The 19,536-nt window shown below is 41.2% G+C and overlaps 1 protein-coding gene and 1 long non-coding RNA gene across 7 annotated transcripts in view; one reads left to right on the forward strand and one right to left on the reverse strand.

Annotated features, from left to right (window-relative positions):
* Nucleotides 1-19,536, reverse strand: part of MAP3K20 (mitogen-activated protein kinase kinase kinase 20) — a 178,723-nt gene that overhangs the window by 33,143 nt on the left and 126,044 nt on the right. For 4 of the 6 annotated variants that reach the window (XM_082689575.1, XM_082689574.1, XM_082689576.1 and 1 more), the window contains 2 exons: nucleotides 12,956-13,091; nucleotides 963-1,007 (listed from right to left, as the gene is read on the reverse strand). In XM_082689575.1, the coding sequence (XP_082545701.1) occupies nucleotides 963-1,007; nucleotides 12,956-13,091 (181 nt within the window). Of the gene's footprint in view, nucleotides 1-962; nucleotides 1,008-3,608; nucleotides 9,238-12,955; nucleotides 13,092-19,536 lie in introns of those variants that run through there. The other 2 variants (XM_082689579.1, XM_082689578.1) reach the window with 1 other exon arrangement.
* Nucleotides 9,254-16,079, forward strand: LOC309843810. The gene is made up of 3 exons (XR_014300355.1): nucleotides 9,254-12,663; nucleotides 15,396-15,569; nucleotides 15,833-16,079. It is a non-coding gene; the product is annotated as an uncharacterized lncRNA (long non-coding RNA).

Raw genomic sequence — 19,536 nt, forward strand, 5'->3', positions numbered from 1 at the left:
GATGAGGCCCGAGGAATGGGAAGAAGTAGAGGCAAGTGGCGCCAGGTTTTCTCACCGTGTACTGTAAGCCAAAGAAGTTAGCTTGTATCAAAAGCAGTTTTACTTCACCAGAATGCCATAGGCAGGAAGGAGAACGCCCCAGTCCAGGAACCAGGTTGAGTTAAGTAAACAGACCTTCCCAAGAGTTTCTGGTAGTGAGCTTGCACGCTGTGGCCTCTGGTCTATTCCCTGGGCCGGGGACTTGCTAAGGCTGGCATTACCGCTGCTTTTCATATGCGGATACCTGAAGCATATACAGGGGACCTGGACGGACATAAGCCCCTGGGGTCTCTGATCGAGAATTCTCTGGACCTTTCACTAAAGAAACAGCGAGATGCAACAGCCTAAGAAGGATTGCCCCTCAGGGTTTCTACCCACATGTAAGGTCTAGAACTTCCTTTGGACTGAAATAATCTGTCCTTGTCCTCTGGCTCCAGCTGCAGAGAATGTCTGGGCGCTCATGGCCATTCCTCCTTGGGAAGGCCAGAGTAAAGATGGACCTGTCACTTCCAAACAGGCCTGAGGTAGGAAGGAAACCCAGTTCAGCAGAATCCCAGCCATCCCTGGTATTTTAGGAAAACTTAAGATCAAATTTTTTTTTTTTTTTTCACATATGTTCACTTGGTATCCTGGATCACTCCTGTAACGTTGTCATTGGTATTCATGATCGTATTCTGGAATACCTTTCAGAGCAAATAGGGAGGTGGAATCCTCTTGTAAGATTTGAAGAGATACTTGCTTTGCTCTTGAGGCCTTATTTTAAATCATTACTGCATTAAAAATAGAAAAACAAGGAATTTGTCAACTTCTCCTAGTGCGACTTTCCTAAGGCCCAGACCCCTCTGGCTGCATTTGTGACTTGTGGACGAATGTCTGAACCACCTGCCCGGGGCCAAACTAGGTGTTAACAGAAGCCAGCTTACCACGTCGTCTTCAGTCCATGAGCCAATCTCAAAGGAGGGCAGCAGCTGCATGGGAAATATGAATGCAGTGAAAAACAAAAGCAATATTATCATTGTCTTTTTGGTTTATCCCTTGTCTTCCCATCTTAGCTTTTGGCCGCTGCTCTGGCTTGGTTCCTCCTGCAGGTTACGTTCAATGGGAAGCCCCTTTCCTGACTTTATGGGGAATTTCTTAGTGCTTCAAGCATCGTGCCCACAGAAGCCAACCACGGGCACCAGCTTCTTCTCTGTAACAACTCCTTGCACTTGGTGAGCTGTGGCAGTGGGACCGTAGATCTTGAGAGTGTCCTCTCTTGGTACTTGGCACACACACCTCCCGCAACAGGCCTTGGCAGTTAAGGAGTTTCTGACGTTTGCCAGATACCAGAGCCTCCTTTGAAATTCCTAGTCAACATGGGGATCATATGATCATTAAGGAAAATTCCAAAGCAACCAACCCCTTGGTGATCAGATGACTTGCATGCTTCTTCTTACAGGAGAATTTCTAAGTGGTTAAGCAAATGACTCGCATTAACCAAATATTAGGACCCATGGATGAAAAAGGACAAGTGAGATGGGACTCTGTCCCAAGAAACCCAGGGTGTAGAGTTTGCTGTAATGAAAACTCAACTAACTTCCCTGTTAAGTGTAGACACGAAAGGCATCTCTGCAAAAGAACTTTAGCCTGCATCATTTTCAAAGCTAGAGAGCTTCTTGCTTGAATAGATGCCCATGGCCACAGCCTAAATGAGACATGCCTACATGATCTGAAAAAAACTGGTGTGTCCTGTGTCTTGCATGAAAAAATCTGCCACAGCCATTAGCCTTAACTAACTTACCTTACCAGAATGGTTGGATTTCTCATAATATGGCAGTGTCTTGCAACCTTTCTTAAAATATTTTTTTGTGAATGAGTTGAAAAAAAGTTGAATTTGGTTGCTTTTACTATTACTCTAAAAATCAGAGGGTGGGTGAGTTAATCCTAATCTGCAAATATTTTGAACTCACATGCTCTAATCCCAGCTAGGAACAGTACGCCCCTCCCTTCCAGCAGCTTTTAATTTAATAGGGGTGAAACAAATATGGATTATAGATGGAGGAGTTCAAGGCTGCCTTCGTGCCGGTTCACTTGGTGCCTGCTGTGCCTGCCATACGATCCTGGGTACATATTTGTTGAACCATGTTGCTGAATGAATACGACTGCGAGGTACAGTAACTAAAATGCTCAATTCTCTGGTACAGAATTCAGTGCCTGTGGATTTACCAGGGAAAAGCGAGGGTTTCACAGACTAAGATGGGGGGAACGGAAGGCAGGGTGGGTTGAGCTGGGTACTACAGGGCAAGGAAAACAGAGAAGTTACTCTGGGTGAGGAGAAGCAAGAAGTCGAAACAGTGGTGTAGGGGACAGGAAGGGAGGAAGGAAGGTGAGCACGTTTGCCTTACTGGAGCACTGGATGTGGTGGAGGATAAAGGAAAATACTTAACAGCTTTGCTTAAAATGCTTAAAATTCTCTCTGGCAGTGGTCAAAATCTCTAGGGAGCTAAGTAGATTATAAAAAGAAAAAAGAAAAAAGAAAAAAAGAAAAAGAACCCAAACCCGCAAGTTACAATATATTTGAATGCGTAGGGTATGAATATTACAGCTAAGTGGCAGGCATAGAAATCACTGCTATTCTGTATGTACCCAGGTGCCCTCGCTCCCTCAGGATTGCCCCTCTCCTCCTCTGAAATACTTGACATATGTTGGAATCGTCACAGGCACTCACCTGCTTCAAGGATGCAGAAAGGAAAATGACTTGAAGAAAATCTAAAACTGAATTTGATCACAGAAAATATATGACAGGTCTTACATCTTCACAGGGCAGCTGAATACAGCTGCAGAAACGTGTCATTCCCTTTGCCCATCACGGAAACCGATGTGAAATAAGGAACTTCTCCGAAGAGTTCGAGGACCAACAGACTGAGTTACAGAACTATTTCCCTGCATCAAGGTTAGCCGCTCTGGGGAGTGGGGGGGATGTGTCGTGTTTTGTTTGTATACAGTCCCTGAATGGTGTGCTAAACAAAATAGGTAAATAAGTATTTCTTAAATAAAAGTTGTATGTCACTACTAATCAAAACTAATATATTTGGTTTTAGGGTCCAAAGGAGAGGGGAAGAGTTCTGAGAGTGGCTGAAGATGACTCCAAGAGGGAAAGGCGTAGATTCGGTTTGCTAACCCCTCCGGCAGGACTCCTGCCCCAGGCTGGCAGAAGTCAGTGAGGGGAAGGCAGGAGCCAGGCACTGCTTCAAGACGGTTTGAATTTGGGAAAACCGGGGGTAAGAGTTAATGATCTCCAGCCACATCGTGGTTTACCATTTCCTTTATGCTCTCTGTACCTTCTTAGCATGTGAGTGTCTGCTGTAGGGTGAGCTTTAAGATTTTCATTCTTTGGGGATTTAAAAAAAAACAAACAAACCACCTCGTGACTGTCCCATCACTCGACCGATTCGTTACTTACACCCAACTGATTTCAGGAGAGAAAATCTCACATTTGTGTGCATGTGTGTGACAGTGATGCCTTCCAAGGATGTTGGGAATCCAATCTAACAAAGATCGGATATACACAGCAACACATAACAAAGGGATTTACTGTCAAAACGTTTATTGCAAAATGGAGTCTTAAAACAAAGAAAAGCAGAGAAAAGTTCACATCAAAATGAAATGTATGACACCAACTTAGATTTCCGAATACATTGTGGACTCCGTGCTGGAATATCAAATTCCAACTACGAAATCGATATCTGAGTCGTCTTACCACACATGAGTGAAATGGAATCTTCCATACAAACATTATACACGATATTTGGCATAGGATTTGCTCAGAATAACATTGTAATAGAATAGTTGAGGAAAAAAGGTTTTGTTAAAAAAAAAAAAAAGTGATAATGCCATCCTCTATTCAAAGCGCACACTCAGTATAAATATTTTCTATTATTTAGTACAAAATTTGTTCAAAGAGTGCAAAAGCAGTTTGTGCAGTGTACTGTACCTGACGTTAAAAGATAAACTATTCTGCACATTATATAAAATAATTAAGGTAGGTGCTGAAAATGCTAGTTGTAAAGTCAGTAATCACATGCCCAAAAGCTCCCCGCCCCTCCTCAGGTCACAGAATGCAATTCGGCTGAGCCCGAGGGGAACCCCGCTAGCTCTCGGCTTCCCTGGTGCACACTCGTTTTCCATGGCAGAAATGCTACTATTTGCAGGCTATGCCACAATCTAGAGAACAGACCAGATTCTTCTCTCTGGCCAGGCTTAAAGCCAGAACAGGTAAACAGCCTGACTCCAAAGCCACAAAAGGTGCCTGATTATAGAAAAATGATGCCCTATTACGAACGTGGTGTGGTGAGACACTGCTAGTTGTTAACAGACCCGCAACGAGTCTAGTGTTAGCAAAAACACAAAAAAGTATCAATGTTGAACTCCGAATAGCTTTTCTAATGAGCTTGTACGAAACGCTCCCTACTCCAGAGAGCGCGCCGAGGACTAAAATTCTGTACATCCCAGAGAAGTTACGCCAGCTCTCTGCTGCACCTCGCCTCCGATTCCTTGACTTTAATGGGGATCCGTTTTGGAATAGCTCAGTGGTTGCTTAGGTCTAACAAATCTGCTGCCTGTTAGAAATCACTGGCTGAACGCTGGCCCTCAGCCTTTCCGGAGCATCCCAAAAAAGCGTACTCTGTGCCTTCAACCCCTTCCCCTGGGTTAAGTATAAAATATTAAAATGTGATTTTCCTTCAACAGAAGGCCCTTTTAAATTAACCTGACTGCTCTGCAGGACCGAAGCTTCCTCAGGGATGTTTCTGTTTTATTTATTTTGGGTTAGTGTGATAGAGGAGAGTGAGCCCTTCCCCTAGATACATTTTGCTGTTTTATGACGTTTCCACCAGGGGAAAGAAACCATTTTTCCACAAGTGGGGATTTAAGATAAATGTCGCCAACCTATATAATTCAGATTGTACAGTAGCTGTCATTTTGAAACTGCGTCTTTTGAATCGAGCAAGTTTGTTTAGGGGCAGGGTGGGGGGTGATGGATGAGTTGGAGAACTGAAACTGTCAGGGTTAGCAAGTTTCTCAGTGTGGGGGGGGCACTGCTGTTGGTACTGTGCGTGGAGTCCTTCACTGGGTGGAGCTGCCCAGGGGTGCTGGGCACTCAACCGCACCCCTGGTCCCTGTGAGGACCCAAACTCTGCCCCAGCACTTGCAAACACCATTAGGGGCCCCAGATGAGAGTGGCTGGCAGGGTGTTCTCAAATTCTGTATGATCGGCTTTCTGAATACAGAAAGAAAGACTAGTTATATTCTCAGTTGTAGGACTCTGACGATATTACCACAGAGTTTCAATTATTATTTTGAATCTCTCAATTTCTTAGGGTTTCTTTATTCTCTTTATAAATGTACGTTCTTGTAAGTCAGGTAATTGGAAATACATCCAGCAGCAAGAATTTGCCAGTTCAAAAACTGATCTGAAAAGTGAATTAGAGGCAGCACAATTAACATCGTCTTTAGAAATTCTATGTAATAAACAGTTCTTTTAAGAAGTGATAAAACTAATAATAGAGTCTAAAGATCTTCTAAATCATCTTTACAGATAGAGTGAGACCACTTTAAAATTCTGTTTATATGATTCAGATTTTAGTGATGTTCAAACCCACAGAAAGACACTGATTTGGAATAAGAGAGTAAAATAATGCCATGTGGTAATTACAGTAGAATTCCAAGTGGAGAACAATTTTAAGCTTCTCACTGAAGCTTTCAATTCTGCTGTATCCTAGACCAATGAGGTTTCTTTTTGGTAGAGTACTGAGCTACAGCCATCCTGGGGGATACTGGTGAGGAAAGTGACAGCACTTGAGAGATTTTACTCTCAAGTTTTTACTTCAAGGTTTTACTGTGAGTAGTTGTGCCATTAAGTATTGAAAATTCGTGGCATTTCGGTATTTCTGAAGAAGTATTTGTTATAGTCTTCTTTCATCTCAATTTTTTTATTGTTAAAAAAATTTTTTTATTGGGAACTATTACCTCATTAACGGTAAAACCTTAGTCTGAGTATAGAGTCCTATTACCTTTCTCTTTTGCCCTAATTGGCTACTTTCATGAAGGCACCGAAATTTTATGTGTAATTATAATAGGCTTATATGTAAATGAAGAAAAATGTCAGTTTCCTTCTATTCCTATCGATTTATGTGTTCTAATTTTGTTGACGATGATTCTTAACTGAGAGGGTTTACATTCTTACGTGAAGTGCACAGATCCCAAAATTCACAGAGATCCTCTTACCAGTGCAGCCTTCTCTGCCCACACTGTCCACTCCGCGGCACTCCCCCATGTGTCATCCTCTTTCCCCGCTCCCCTTCTCAGCATGCACTTGTCAACCGTTTAGTACTAATAAGGCATTTGTTTTGTTTATGTCAGGCTCTGCAGACATGGATGTCCTGTAGTGCAAGCATGGCCCCCTTGCTGCGCCCTGGAACTTGTTCCAGGCACAGATGGGGGCCTCAGTGAGTATCCGTGGAACAGATGACTTTCTCTTTACCCCAAAAGATGGGCAAGAGGCTTTTAAACTGCTTCCTCTTTGGTTCTCTCCTTCAGGTTGCTGGACCACAGTGACTCCGATGTGCCCTGAAGTCAAGAGTTGAAAACCAGCCCTCTGCCCTGCTTCCAGAGGTTCTGCTTGAGGGCCTCAGCTTGAGGGAGGGAGCACGGCTCTGCTGAGCATAGCCAGGATGCCTTTACGTGTTCGTGCCTGGGCACCGCCAGCACCAGCTCGTGGTGCTACCATGTAGGCTCCTAGGGCACGCATCTTCTAGGGGAAAGGTCTGCCTATCCGTTGTTTTTACCTAGTCTGTGGGTGGTGGAAGAGCCTGCCTCTTCCTCAGCTGCGTAGTCTTCAAAGAGCAACAGATTAAATTTGTTTATATGGTTTACATTCTAGGAGTGTTCTCTTCTACCTTTCCTGCAAGCCATTCACTTTAACTTCCATTTCCTGTGACTCAACAAGCATGACTTGAGATTGATGTTTAGTTCTCCAGGTTACTGTAACTACTTATTTTTTTTCTTAGCAACTTTTCGCTGGCTAACACTGACTGGCCACTTGCTATGGGCCTGGTACTGTGTTCATAAAACACACACACTGTGTTACATACATTATTTCACTTAATCCTCACAACAGTCCTTTGAAGTGGGTCCTGTTATTATTCCCATGTCAAAAATGAACAGACACACAGAGGCTAAATAATTTTTAACAGATTGCACAGCCGTTTTGAATCCTAATTTGACTCCAGATTCTTCTCTTTATCACTCTGGTATATAGGCTATGCTACATTTCACACCCAGAACATTTTAATGGTTATTTTTCTCCAAATAAAGCTGGCACAGCATACTGATCATTCTGTGATATTTTTCAGCTGTTAATAGGGATTAGAAGCATGTCATGTTTCAAATTTTGAGAAGCTTTTTATGACTGAATATACTTGGAAATAGTATTAGATAATATCTGTGATGATATACTTTCTTAAATTTCCCATAAAAAGAACCATCAGAAGTATTTTAGTGTAATAGTCAAATGAATGGCACTTTTTTCCAATACAGGCTGAAAAAAAGTTTTTGTGCCTTGGCCTTTCTGTGTGTGTGTGTGTGTATATATACACACACACACACACACAGTGTTTTGTAGTTTTTTTTTAATCAGTGTTTTATAGTTTAAACAAGCTTTGACAAATATAACATTCTGAGACTATTACTCTGGCGAACTAGGTTTTCGGAGAGACACCTACATTTACTTCTGTTTAACACTGGCATGGCTGAGTCAGGGTTAAAAGAAAAAAAAAAAAAAAAGACCACTCTGGAAGGCTAGATTTGATATAAAAAGGACCCTTCATCCTATACTTCTGACTCAGTAAGTATAACTTATCCTTGCCATTGCTTTCATAATCTTTAGTTCCCTCTTTAAAACCTCTCTACATATATCTAGAACCCAGGATGCTCCTTTCCCACTGGGGGTGCAGAGCGGGTCTGTGTCCCCACTTGATATCAGCTTGCAAGCAGCCCTTTAAGACCATCTCTTTCTCCTTTTAGAAACTAAGCCTCAGATGACAGTGTTGTTCAGAAGCTTCCAGGGCTAGCACTGGTATGAAAGCCTGCAACATCTGCTGTTGGCTTCAAATGAGAGTATTTCTTCTTCCAGTGTATTACTGAGAACATCTCTCAGGTTTTACTGTGAGTAGTTGTGCCATTAAGTATTGAAAATTCGTGGCATTTCGGTATTTCTGAAGAAGTATTTGTTATAGTCTTCTTTCATCTCAATTTTTTTTATTGTTAGATTTTGTAGTCATTATCAATTATTTCTGACAGTGCAATGTATTGCCATAAGAAAAAAAAATGTAGTGTGTTACAGGAAAATCAGTGTCAGAGAAGAATTAGGAGGTAAGAGTGCTTTTTCAAAATGTAAGTCTACTTAAGCAATTAAATAAATGAAATCAAATCAAATACAAACATTAAAGTATTTGTTTTAAAAAAAAAAAAGCCACAATGTAATTAGTTAAAACTACTATATTGTAATAGAATCACAGATTTCTATAATCAGGCACCACATTTGCTGACTCATTAAATATACCTTTCTGCTTTAATTCCCCCACTAACCCCCCATTTTTCTGTAAGCAGGGGAAAAAAAAAAAGTAAAATCATTCAAGAAATGACCGTCATAGAAATGTGATTGGCCTAAAAATTCAGTGCTCAGTTTTCTACTTCCTTACTGGTTTTTGTACAGGCTGAGATAGCAAGTTTCTTTCATTTTTCCACACATTTTCCATTTTATTATTTTGCTTTCTGCTTTCATTCACTATTATTATCCATGTCATTATCCTCATCACCGTCATCATCATCATCATCGTCACCTTCTGACAAGTCAAAATCACTGAACCCCAGGGCCATGTTGACCTTCTTCCCCCTTCTCTTAGATGTGGTTTTGGAAGAATTCTGCTTGGCTTGCATGTTTATCTGCATCCCAGAATGCAGCACAGCTCCTGCTTTGTTCATTGAGAAGATATCCCCAAAGCCCATCAGCATCATGGCCTGCAGACTTTGGTTCATGCCATGGCCCTCCCCGTTACTTGCTGCTGTGATCTGACATGACATCTCTGCACTGTTTGACTCCTCTGTCTTAGATTCAAAGTAAGACTCCTCAGACATTCTTGCAGCAAGAGGCAAGAGAAGCTATCATGAGGGAAGAAAGGACAGAAGTAAAAAGAGAAATTAGGACCAATTTAAATAAAGCAAACAGATACCACAAAATTAGTGGGTGCTGCACAGAAGGTAAATGATTAGTGAAACAAATGAATGTAGGGAATTACTAGAGAATTTATTTAATGGCACGTTTGGCTTCAGCGTATTTGCCATAATTTATAAATGACAGAGTAAATCACAACCAAAAGTTTGCAAAGCATCACAACAGGCCAAATTTCACATGGGAAGGAAGTTCCGAGTTTTAAGCTCTCATTTCACTTAAAACAAAAGTAGTTTTGAGGACTGCGCTTAATTTTTCCCAATTTCACTTTCACGGAGACATTTAGCTAACTATTAAATTAAAAAAGAAATTAAGTAGAGATTAAATCTCAAGTAAAAAAAAAAAAAAATCAAGAAACTTTGTACCAAAGAATAAAGCTTAGAGGAAGCATGAGAACAGTTCGGTAGTCAATACCCTTCTACGGAAATCTGGGCCATTAATCTCCTTTTTATCTAGATTACTATTTGAATCTAAACTAAAAACAAGTCTAGAATTCACTGGTTTCCATTATTATTTATTACAGCCAGATGTAATACTGGTTATTCAACTTATGACATAGTTCATTTGTGAACAAATTCTAGATGTCTCTAATACTTAAGTATAAACAAGTATGTAAATACAGATGACAACTGGGAGGAGAGGAAATTAGTATTAATTTAAACTGTTACCTTTTGCTCTATTCTCTAAGTGTCCTTTTAGCAGAATTTGTTTTCTAGGAATTGCCCCTCTCACATCTATTTTCTACCTTATATAATTATTTTGAACAGCTAACCTGTTCCCATAAGTGTTGATCATTATTTCAGAGCTAGAACTGGCATGATCTAAAAAGGGTTACTGCCTCTTCTTTTGAGGAATAAGCAATTGAGGCTTATATTTTTGGTGTTGCTTAAATATTGGTAACTTTATGATAAAAAATGTACAAGGAACATATGGGGTAACCGTAACATCCTGGATGTAAGTACACATTTTAAGGCCAATTTCCTAATTTTTAAACTGGAGTTTTTTTTGGGGGGGGGTTGTTTTTGTTTTTGTTTTTTGAAGTGATCTCTACACCGACTGTGGGGCTTGAACTCATGACCCTGAGATCAAGAGTGGCATCCTCCTCCAACTGCGCCAACCAGGCGCCCCCTGGAGTTGAGCTTTTAAAAAAAGTTATCTTACTCTATTAGGAAAAGATTGCCAGAGTTGTTAGCTCATGAAGAATTTCACATGCTTCAGCTAAAAAGTACCAGTTATATGGAAGAAAAGAATTGCTTTAGCTCCTTTAACACCAGAAACAGGATATTACTTTACTTGCAGTCAAACTTCCCAGCTTTTCAGATTTGTTTTCAATTGTTAGATTTTCTTAGGGAGCACTTTCTTCCTGATTTATTTTATTATTTCATGGGTCCTTCCTCACATTATGTTAAGTTCTCAACACAGATGTCTCTCAAATAAGTTTTTATTTTGAATAGCAATAAAATTTCTACATCAAGCTATAACAATCATTAAAAAAAACCACTGTCCGAAATTTTGTAGGGAGAATTCATCTGCCCAGATGATTTCAACTAGTTTTTTAATTTCAGGAAGGAAAACAGCATCCTTCCTTGAAATAAATCCAATAATTCCATCTTTTATGAAGTTACATAAATGTTAAACTTTCATAATTAAGATGAGGCTACATATATACATGAAGACTAAGCCTCCAGCTACTTTCTTTTAAAAAGGCTTATTTTATCTTTCTCTCAGAAACCTCATTTAAAGTCAACTAGAAACTGATGTAAGGATGAAAGAAAATACCTACTTAGAAAACACCTGAGCACAAACTTTCTTTCCTTCAGAAATACCAGCTCTAAGCAGAAGAGACATTAAAAGCAAATACTGTAAGAAAGAAAACTTAGCCCTCAAAGGTTAAAAAAAAAAAGTGGGGAAGAAAATCTCTGAGATCATGCTTCATGCTGTCCATTGTTAGATGGTAGCCTTCGAAGCAGTTCCTTTACAGAAAGTTTTCTGGAGTTAAAATGCAAGCATACAACCTACTGAGCACTCCTACGGTTTCATTATTTATTACACAACTATGTTACTAAGAGCAATAGTGTGTGCAAGGCAGCCCATGATTTCTTAGCAAAACTAATGCCAATAAACCAAAGAAAGATTCTAAGGCAGACTGTAATAGGTAGTTTAGAGTATTTTTCTGACAATGCTACATTTAGAAGGAGTCAAGACATGCAGTGCTTTAGAGCTTAAGATTTCAATGTACTTAAAAAAAAAAAAAAAAAAAACACCTCTGAGCCTTGAGAAGACCACCACAGTCCTGCCTCTCCTCAGCTGGGGAAGAAACTTGGGGGAGAAGCCGTGCTCCTCACAGACCCTAAGGGCGATGCTTTCTGAGTCCGCCAGTTGGGACCAATTCAACCAGAACAGGAGACTTCCCTCCACTTCCTTTTTGAGAGGCAAGTTAAATTCACTGAACTTATAAATTGTGATACCTTTTAATGTCCCATGGCAGTTTTGTGTAGCAATTCAGTCCTTACTTTGGAAATCCCTGCACAGCCAAAGTCATTTTGGGAAAAAGTTAAATCTGATAATAAACAGTTAACTTCACTGTGTTTTCGTTTTGTGGATATCAGGTTGCTTCTCCACATGAATTGGAAAAGGAGGCAAAACTATTTTATTCTTTAGACACTGGAAAATACTTTGCAACTGGGCACTGGCTGCTTAATGAAGATTAAGGCTTTTAAAAATAGGAAAGCTTTTTAAAGATCACCAAGTGAAGGGCATTTAAGTATCTTTTTTGTGTGACCGCCACAGCAACTATCAAAAATGAATTTAAAATACATAACAAGTTTACCTCTAATCTCACCATTACTTGTGATTTGAAAGTGGACAAAACTCCCCATTAAAAACCCTGAAAAAGCCAATGATAAACTTAATTCCTAAAATGATAAATCATTCAAAATAGGGAAGAATCCTAAAAATTTGATTAGACTTTAATATATCATGGCAAGATGTAGGCACAAGCTCAATATATACCTAGTGAATTCCTTAAAAAGAATTTTTATTTTCCTCTCAGCAGAAGACTTGGAAGAAAACCAAGGTATTTCCTAAGTGTAGTAAATACTGGAGGCTTGTCTCAAGGGAAGTCTTTTTCCAATCTTTTGCTGCCATGATTAGAACACTAAATCAAGCAAGGAATATTAATGCTTGTCACTTATATGTCACTAAATTTGCTTTTTTTTAGGAGGAAGATTTGGTTAAGTTCTGCCACATCAAAACTCTTAGACAGCTAGCTGCCTCAGCGTTATGTTTATTAATTACTGATGGACTCCATGGAGTTAATCAGCCTTTAGGCACACGCTCTGGGGATCTAACAGATGGTATGAAAATATACTGCATTTTATTTTTGTAATCCTAACGTACAAACACACTGACAATAACAGTTCTAACAGAAATGGGCTAAGCTTTTCTTTTACATTTCTGGCCTTTTGTTAATTGAAATTAGATCTGTGTGCTACTTGAGTGTAAACGCAGCCCCTTTTCCCGTGCAGGCAGGAGGCAGGAAGTGAGGAGGTGGCAGTGGGGAGGGGGCCAGGGGAGGACGGCCATGCTGCCCAGATAGGCTATAGCTTCTAAGTGGGGGGACTGAGCCACGCTGTTGGGAGCACTCACCGGGGTGTTGGACTGCTCTGTCAGCTTTTGCTCCCACATCCTCAGACGTCTTTCCCGTTCTTTGAGCTCCTGCTCTTTACAGCTGAGGTCCCGTTCAAGTTTCTTCAGCCTCTCGAGAGTTGCCTCAATTTCGCACCTGCATGGGGATGACCGGTTTAAGTCTCAGCTTTGCACCATGAGTTACTGAACACTTAGTGGCTCATCAGAATGCTTAATGTAAAACGTTAACATTTGCACTTTTATTTTTCACCAGTTTTGAGATGTAGTGGACCTCTGTCACTGCAGAAGTTTCAGGTGTAGAGCAGTCTAGTTTGACTTACTTATACTGTGAAACGATGACTCTGTAGATTCCGTGAGCGTCCATCATCTCATACAGAGAAAGCAAAAAAAGAAAAATATTCTTGTGACCAGACTCTTAAGATTGACTCTCTAAACAACTGTCACGTGTATACTATATAAGACTGCAGTCATCATGCTGTACGTTACATTCCTTGGACTTAACGGATCTCGTGACTAGAAGTCACAAGACCACCTTCCTCCTATATGCTCCCCCCTCAACTGCTGGTGACTGGAAATCTGATCCTTTTTCTCTGTGAGGTTGGGAAAACTCGAGCTTCGAAACCAAACTTCTCTTCTTCAGAGAAGAAGAGATCTGTGGCATCCTGCAAAAACAGGGGATTTCTAGTTTGGGAAAAGAAGTTCAAGAGACTTCCTTACGGAAGCACCGAAGACCCACCCACCGTAGAGCCTGAGCTACCGGGCTGTACCTGGTTTAGCTACTCAGTGAATGCTGACATTCACGTAGCCCTTTGCAGCTTGGAAAGCACTATCACACAGCATCTCATCTTATTCTTGTAACAACCCCGAGAAATAGGCACTAACTCCACAGAGATGGGGAAAATGATACTCAGGTTAGGCGACCCTCATCACTTCGCCAGTAAATGCACGTTCGCCGGTTCCCTGGCTGGGCACCTCAGTCAGCAGATTAACTGACCCAGTTTCCTCAGCCGTAGGGGTGATGATTATCTTACATCAGGGTTCCCCACTTGCCTGATCCTAATAACTACCTGGGCAGCTTGTTAATAAATATACAACAAAAAACACAGATTCCAAGGACCACTTGTTTAGAGCTCAGGATTCAATCGGGCTGGGTGGGGCCCAGGAATTTCCATTACTTAATAAAAGACTGAGGTAACTTTTATAACCAGGCAAGTGTGGGCCAAATGAACTCTAAGAGCCTTTCGAAGTCTAATCATTTTTTTTTGGAAGTTCCCTCTTTAGTCTCTATAGGCCGACCACGCTCACCCCTTAGAGCATGTCCAGTTCTAGGAACCCTCTTTTGTAGGAAGTGAACTGTTGACTTCGCTGAGCACAAGCTGTCATCTTCCTTCAGAGCTGTCACAGTGTGTAAGTCTCAGTTACGCTCTGAGAGCTGGAAGTTCCTTCCCTTGGCTTTCCGAAAGGCCTGGAAGCAGCTGACGGCTGGAGGTCAGCTGGTGCCACGGAGACAGACCCACTGCTCCAGGGCATGAGGCTGGGGGGACCCTGACTGGAAGGTACTGCGCCAGACCGAAGTTAGTGGGTACATGTAACCCAAATCTGCTTTTTTAGCTCCAGGGAAGATTAGAATATATGGCCATCTTATTCCAACGCCCTTGTGGATGAGAACTAAATGGAAACCAAAAAGCTGTGGGCATTAACTGGCAAGATCCAACACAGGGAACAGCTACTGAGGGGGGTCTGACCTAGGCCTGGCACTTTGCCTCCCTGATTGTCTGAAAGGCACACCTCAGAGCCAGGGAGGTAGCAGTGAGCGTAAAAGCATCGGCTGTCAACACTCCAGCCCTTTCCCTGGTGCCATTTGAAAACAACAGAACGACAGAAGTAGAGTCACACTACATACCCTGAAGAAAGGCACTAAATCAGCAATCTTTCAGAACCGTGACTGTCCTAAAATCCACATTTTATATTTCTGGGTATTTCTGACAAGAATATTATGCACATTCACAGATGAGTTTCTGTTTATTTTCCAAATGGAGGACTGAGAGAGAAGAATCACTGTGGAAAACCTTAGGTAAAACTTCTGTAACAAAGGAAGGAAGGATGAGCCCCCTGGCCGAGAAAAGGAGAGGGTCAGAGGGTGACAGAAGGAGGCAGCAGAGCCTGGTGCACTCCGGGGCAGAGGGCCAGGGTCTTCTGTCTGCAGTGCTCTGCCTGGCCACCCGCACCCCTGCCAGAGAGACGGAGCGTGCTCAGGCTCTGTTTGATCAGGGTCCTCGGCCAACACGTTTGAGTTCACTCGGAATTTAAGCCAAGTTTCAGCTCTGGGAGCCGACTGTGATTTTGAGCCCTTCTGGAAAACAACTGTTAAGTAAGCTGAAAGCTGGGACAGGAAAAACCAAACACTGACTAAAATGTGCTTCCTCAACCCTCTCTTCAGGCTCAGCGCCTCCAGCACCAGCTCCCCTGGGCAGCCTGCATCGGCAGGGAGTGTTGGATGCCAAGCAAACCTCAGGAGGGCAATGTGACAGCTGTCCCCTTATGGTTCCCTGGTTGCCCAGGCATTGTTTTGCGTCAAATGCATCTGTTGATGTACCTATATTGCCTTCTATAAGTAAGTAAAAGCATTTTAGTTGATAAAAAATATTTTTTCTTAACCCAGATCCAACTGAGGTTGACTTCCTCTAGTATCAGTTTTCCATATGCCAAAAGCAGGGAATGAACTGCAATTACCTTTAGAGGTCAATTTGTAAAAACAGCCATATTAGATAGGACGATAAATAGATAATATGTATAGTAGTGTTATATATAAAATTATTTGTGCAGTTATCCAAATCGTAGATTACATTTTTGGATCTGTTTTTTGTTTTTAACAAGGCATGCCACAGTGAGAGTGTTCTGATCACCAAGGAGGAATACAACCAGCAAATACTCTGCCAAGAGCCCCAGCTCTGAACGCGCCGTCCCAGCACCACACAGCTCGCTTAGTACGGATTACCACAGGTCTGTCGACAGTCACATGAGGCCATGAAAATTGCAAACATGACCAACAGGGTGACACACTTCCTGTTCATAATACTCACCGCTGTTATTGCTAATAAGTCAGTAAAAGGAGCAAGAAGCTAAAAGGTAAGATGAAGAGATGACTTTCCTAGCATCTGTTAGGTCAAAAGAGAAAACATAGCTTAGGTGGCTTTTAATAACCTAGTTTAAAAAACAGCTTTAAGAAGAATAATTTAATTCTCTAGACAGGGTGTCTCATTGGATCTATGTGTGAGGAAACTGTACCAGAAAGCGAGCGTTTGCCAGAAACACCAGATTTCCTACACAAGCTTTTGACTCTAGTCACATGGTTTCTGACACCAGACAAAAGTCAGGGGAAAGAGAACAGTCTGGATGTGTCATTCCTAGAAGTATCCAGATGATCTGACAAAGCATTTAATTCTTTCTGGTATGTAGCACAGAGTGGGATAGATGGTTTGTCTTAATCATGACCTAAACAGTCATGCTCTGTCGTATTTCTCTTCATTCAAAGGAGTCGAGTCAAGTGAACTCTTCGTGCTAATGAGTGGAAAGCTTGGAGTGGCCACAGGTCCGGGAACAGCGCTGCACAGACTGTGTGCCACGGCGGGCCTATGGGACCATACCAAATGGGTACCAGCCCCGGCTCTGTCTTACATGGAGTGTTTTGAGACAGGTGACCCAACCTGTCCAGACCCTAGATTGTGCATCTGTGATAAAAGTTCGGATTGCCATGTGGATTATACAGGTTGATCCAGATAACAGTACAAGTGTCTGGTAAGAGTATAATGAATGACAGCTGTGTGTGTTGTTATTCTAATTAATATTAGTATTATTATCTCCTATGTTTTTAACCAATTGCCAGGTTCACTTAGAACAGCCCTGTGACTTCTCAGACTGGTTTAATGGTTCAAGTAAAGAGAGGTGTTCCCTCACCAGCTCTCAGGATTAACTAGTTCCCTAGAGATGGCCAAGGAGGAAGCCAGCGAGGCAACTGTTGGCTTTTTTCTAAAATACATTAATGTTATTTTCCTCAGCTTTTCATTGTGAAGCATTTAAAAAATGTATTATTCAACTTCCAGGTTTGTAGGACAGAAAGCTATCCAAAGAGAAACCACTCTCTCGTAATTTCATTATCCAGTGGGAACACTGGCCTTTTGATACTTTCCTCTACGTGCACATACCATATACACATAACATGTTTATTTTACAAAAAAAATGGAATCATTCCAGTCATACTGGATCCTCGTCTCTATTTTTAAATCATCTGTCAGGTCCGTATTATCACGAATGGCCCCACCTATTCTGTATATGGAGCTATCATCAGTTTTTAAAACCATAAAACCCACAAAAACCCAAAAATCTTTTATTGCACTTTATGCCATTCTCATTTGCATTTCTAGATGGCGCCGGGCTAGTAAGCGGGTGTCCATACATTCTTGTACAATCTTTCCATTTATTTTCCTAGGAATAAAATGGTAGTGGTGGTGGGGTCTGAAAGGTAGTATTTTCACCAGCAACATATTAGAAAGCGTATAATGCTGGATATTTTCATAATGTATATCTTTGCCAGTCTGAGAAATGAATTATGTTCTCTTACAGTTACTGGACTAGTGAGTGAGGTTAACTGTTTTTCCTATGTTTATTGGCCATTTGATTCCACCTTTTGTGAAATGCCTTTCATGTCCTTTAGAATGAGATTATAATTAAAATGTTATTTTAAAGACAGCAACTCTGTCTACTATAGTGGTTTTCAAAGTGTGATCTGGGACCCATGAGAGCTTTTCAAAGGATTCAAAAGGTTAAACTGGTTTTCAGAATAACATTAAGAAATGATGTGCCTTTTCTACTCTCATTCTCTCACAAGTATACAGACTTCCAGAGGCATGATAAGTGGCAAAGCCGCTGGCTGAACGTAGAGGCAGGATGTATTGTTTCTTAAATGAATCAATAACTACATATTTATGCTTTTTTCCCCATTCTCATTTTGAGTGTGGTAAATGTTGACAGATATAATTTATTGAAACAAAAGCTCTGTGTAGCTCTCACTAATTTTTCAGACTGTGATGGGAGTCCTGAGACCAAAAACTTTTAGACCTGCTGAGCTACTGTACAGGGGGAAATAGATTGTACAGCAGTTTATGATGGGTATTGCTTTTGACCATATGCAGCTTCTACATTTTTATATAGAAAACTCCTCCCTATATTCTGATATACAGTATCTGAGACACTGTACCTCAAGGATATCAATAGTAAGGTTAAAATCCCACCGGTCTTTTGGACCAAACAGCATCTCCTCAGGAAATCCTTTTATTACCTTGTCTGACGAGATGAGATTTCATGGTTGTATAGTCTCAGATATCCAGTACTTCTCTGTTATCACACGTATCAAAATAGTCATGAAATGTCACTTGTATATTTATATTTCATAGTTTACATTAGACACTCAGATCCATGCTGGGCTGTTCTGCTCATCGCCACAGCACAGCCCAAGAACCTGGTGCTCCAGCAGAGGTTCCGGGACCACCTGAATGAATGAACGTCAGAAGCACACTTGGCATAGTCAACAGATTAGCTTACATATTTCTATTCCCTTGTGTGATACCATATGTCTTTTAGTATTATTATCACTGTGCTGTTTCCTGCCCCTAGTATTTATTGAGCCACTGCTGTGTTCAAGGCACATTCTAGATGCTGCGGGTGTAGTAACGAGCATAAGAAAGAGAAATTATCTGACCTTTTTACATTTCAGCCAGCAAGACACAGATTAAACAACCAACTACGGTTGCTCATTCACTCCAACAGTAGTTGCGGCTCTGAAGGAGATGGTCCCAGGGCACATAAAGTGGAACCTCATCCATCTCGGGGCGGAAACACTTCCTTAAAGACATGTTATTTCAGTGGCTATCTGATGAATAGGAGCCCGGTTGGATGTGGGTGTCAGGAGTGGTATGCCGCTGAAAGGGATGACTTTTATATAGAAGAAAATGCATTTGCAAGGACTCTGATCGAGGAAGAAATACACAACTGTTGAGGGACCAGAAGCCAGAGATTAAGAGGCAGAACTATATGCTCTTAAGGTAAGATTGCTGAGGTCAGAATACAGAGGGTCTCCTGAGTCTCGTGAAGGGTTGGCCTTTGTATAGAGTAATCCCTGACACGGATTTAAAAGAGGAGTCATGTGTTAGACTTGCACTGGCCTCTTCCTGCAGGAAACAACATTATTACATGCTTTGTTAATTATTTAAGTCCAGAACAAAACCCATCATACCTACACTCAAGCAGACAGTATGACTTTTGTTTCCCTAAAAAAAAAAATTCATTTAACTCACTGGTCCTGGATAGAGATTTCAAAAGTATAAAAATAAATCAGATTATTGTGAAACGCAAACAGAAAGCCCAAGGAAATGTCTAGTAACAGGAGTAACCACCACCATTTCCAGCGTGCATGCAGTATTCACCGGGCAACAGCAGGTGGCGTAAGGTGTCGTGTTACCGCTGTGGCTCTCCGGAGCAGAGATAAGTTACTTAAATCTCTGCTGAGTCAGGGAGGAATAATG

Source organism: Mustela nivalis (assembly GCF_964662115.1).
Source record: "Mustela nivalis genome assembly, chromosome: 11".
NCBI classification, from domain to species: Eukaryota; Metazoa; Chordata; class Mammalia; order Carnivora; family Mustelidae; genus Mustela; species Mustela nivalis.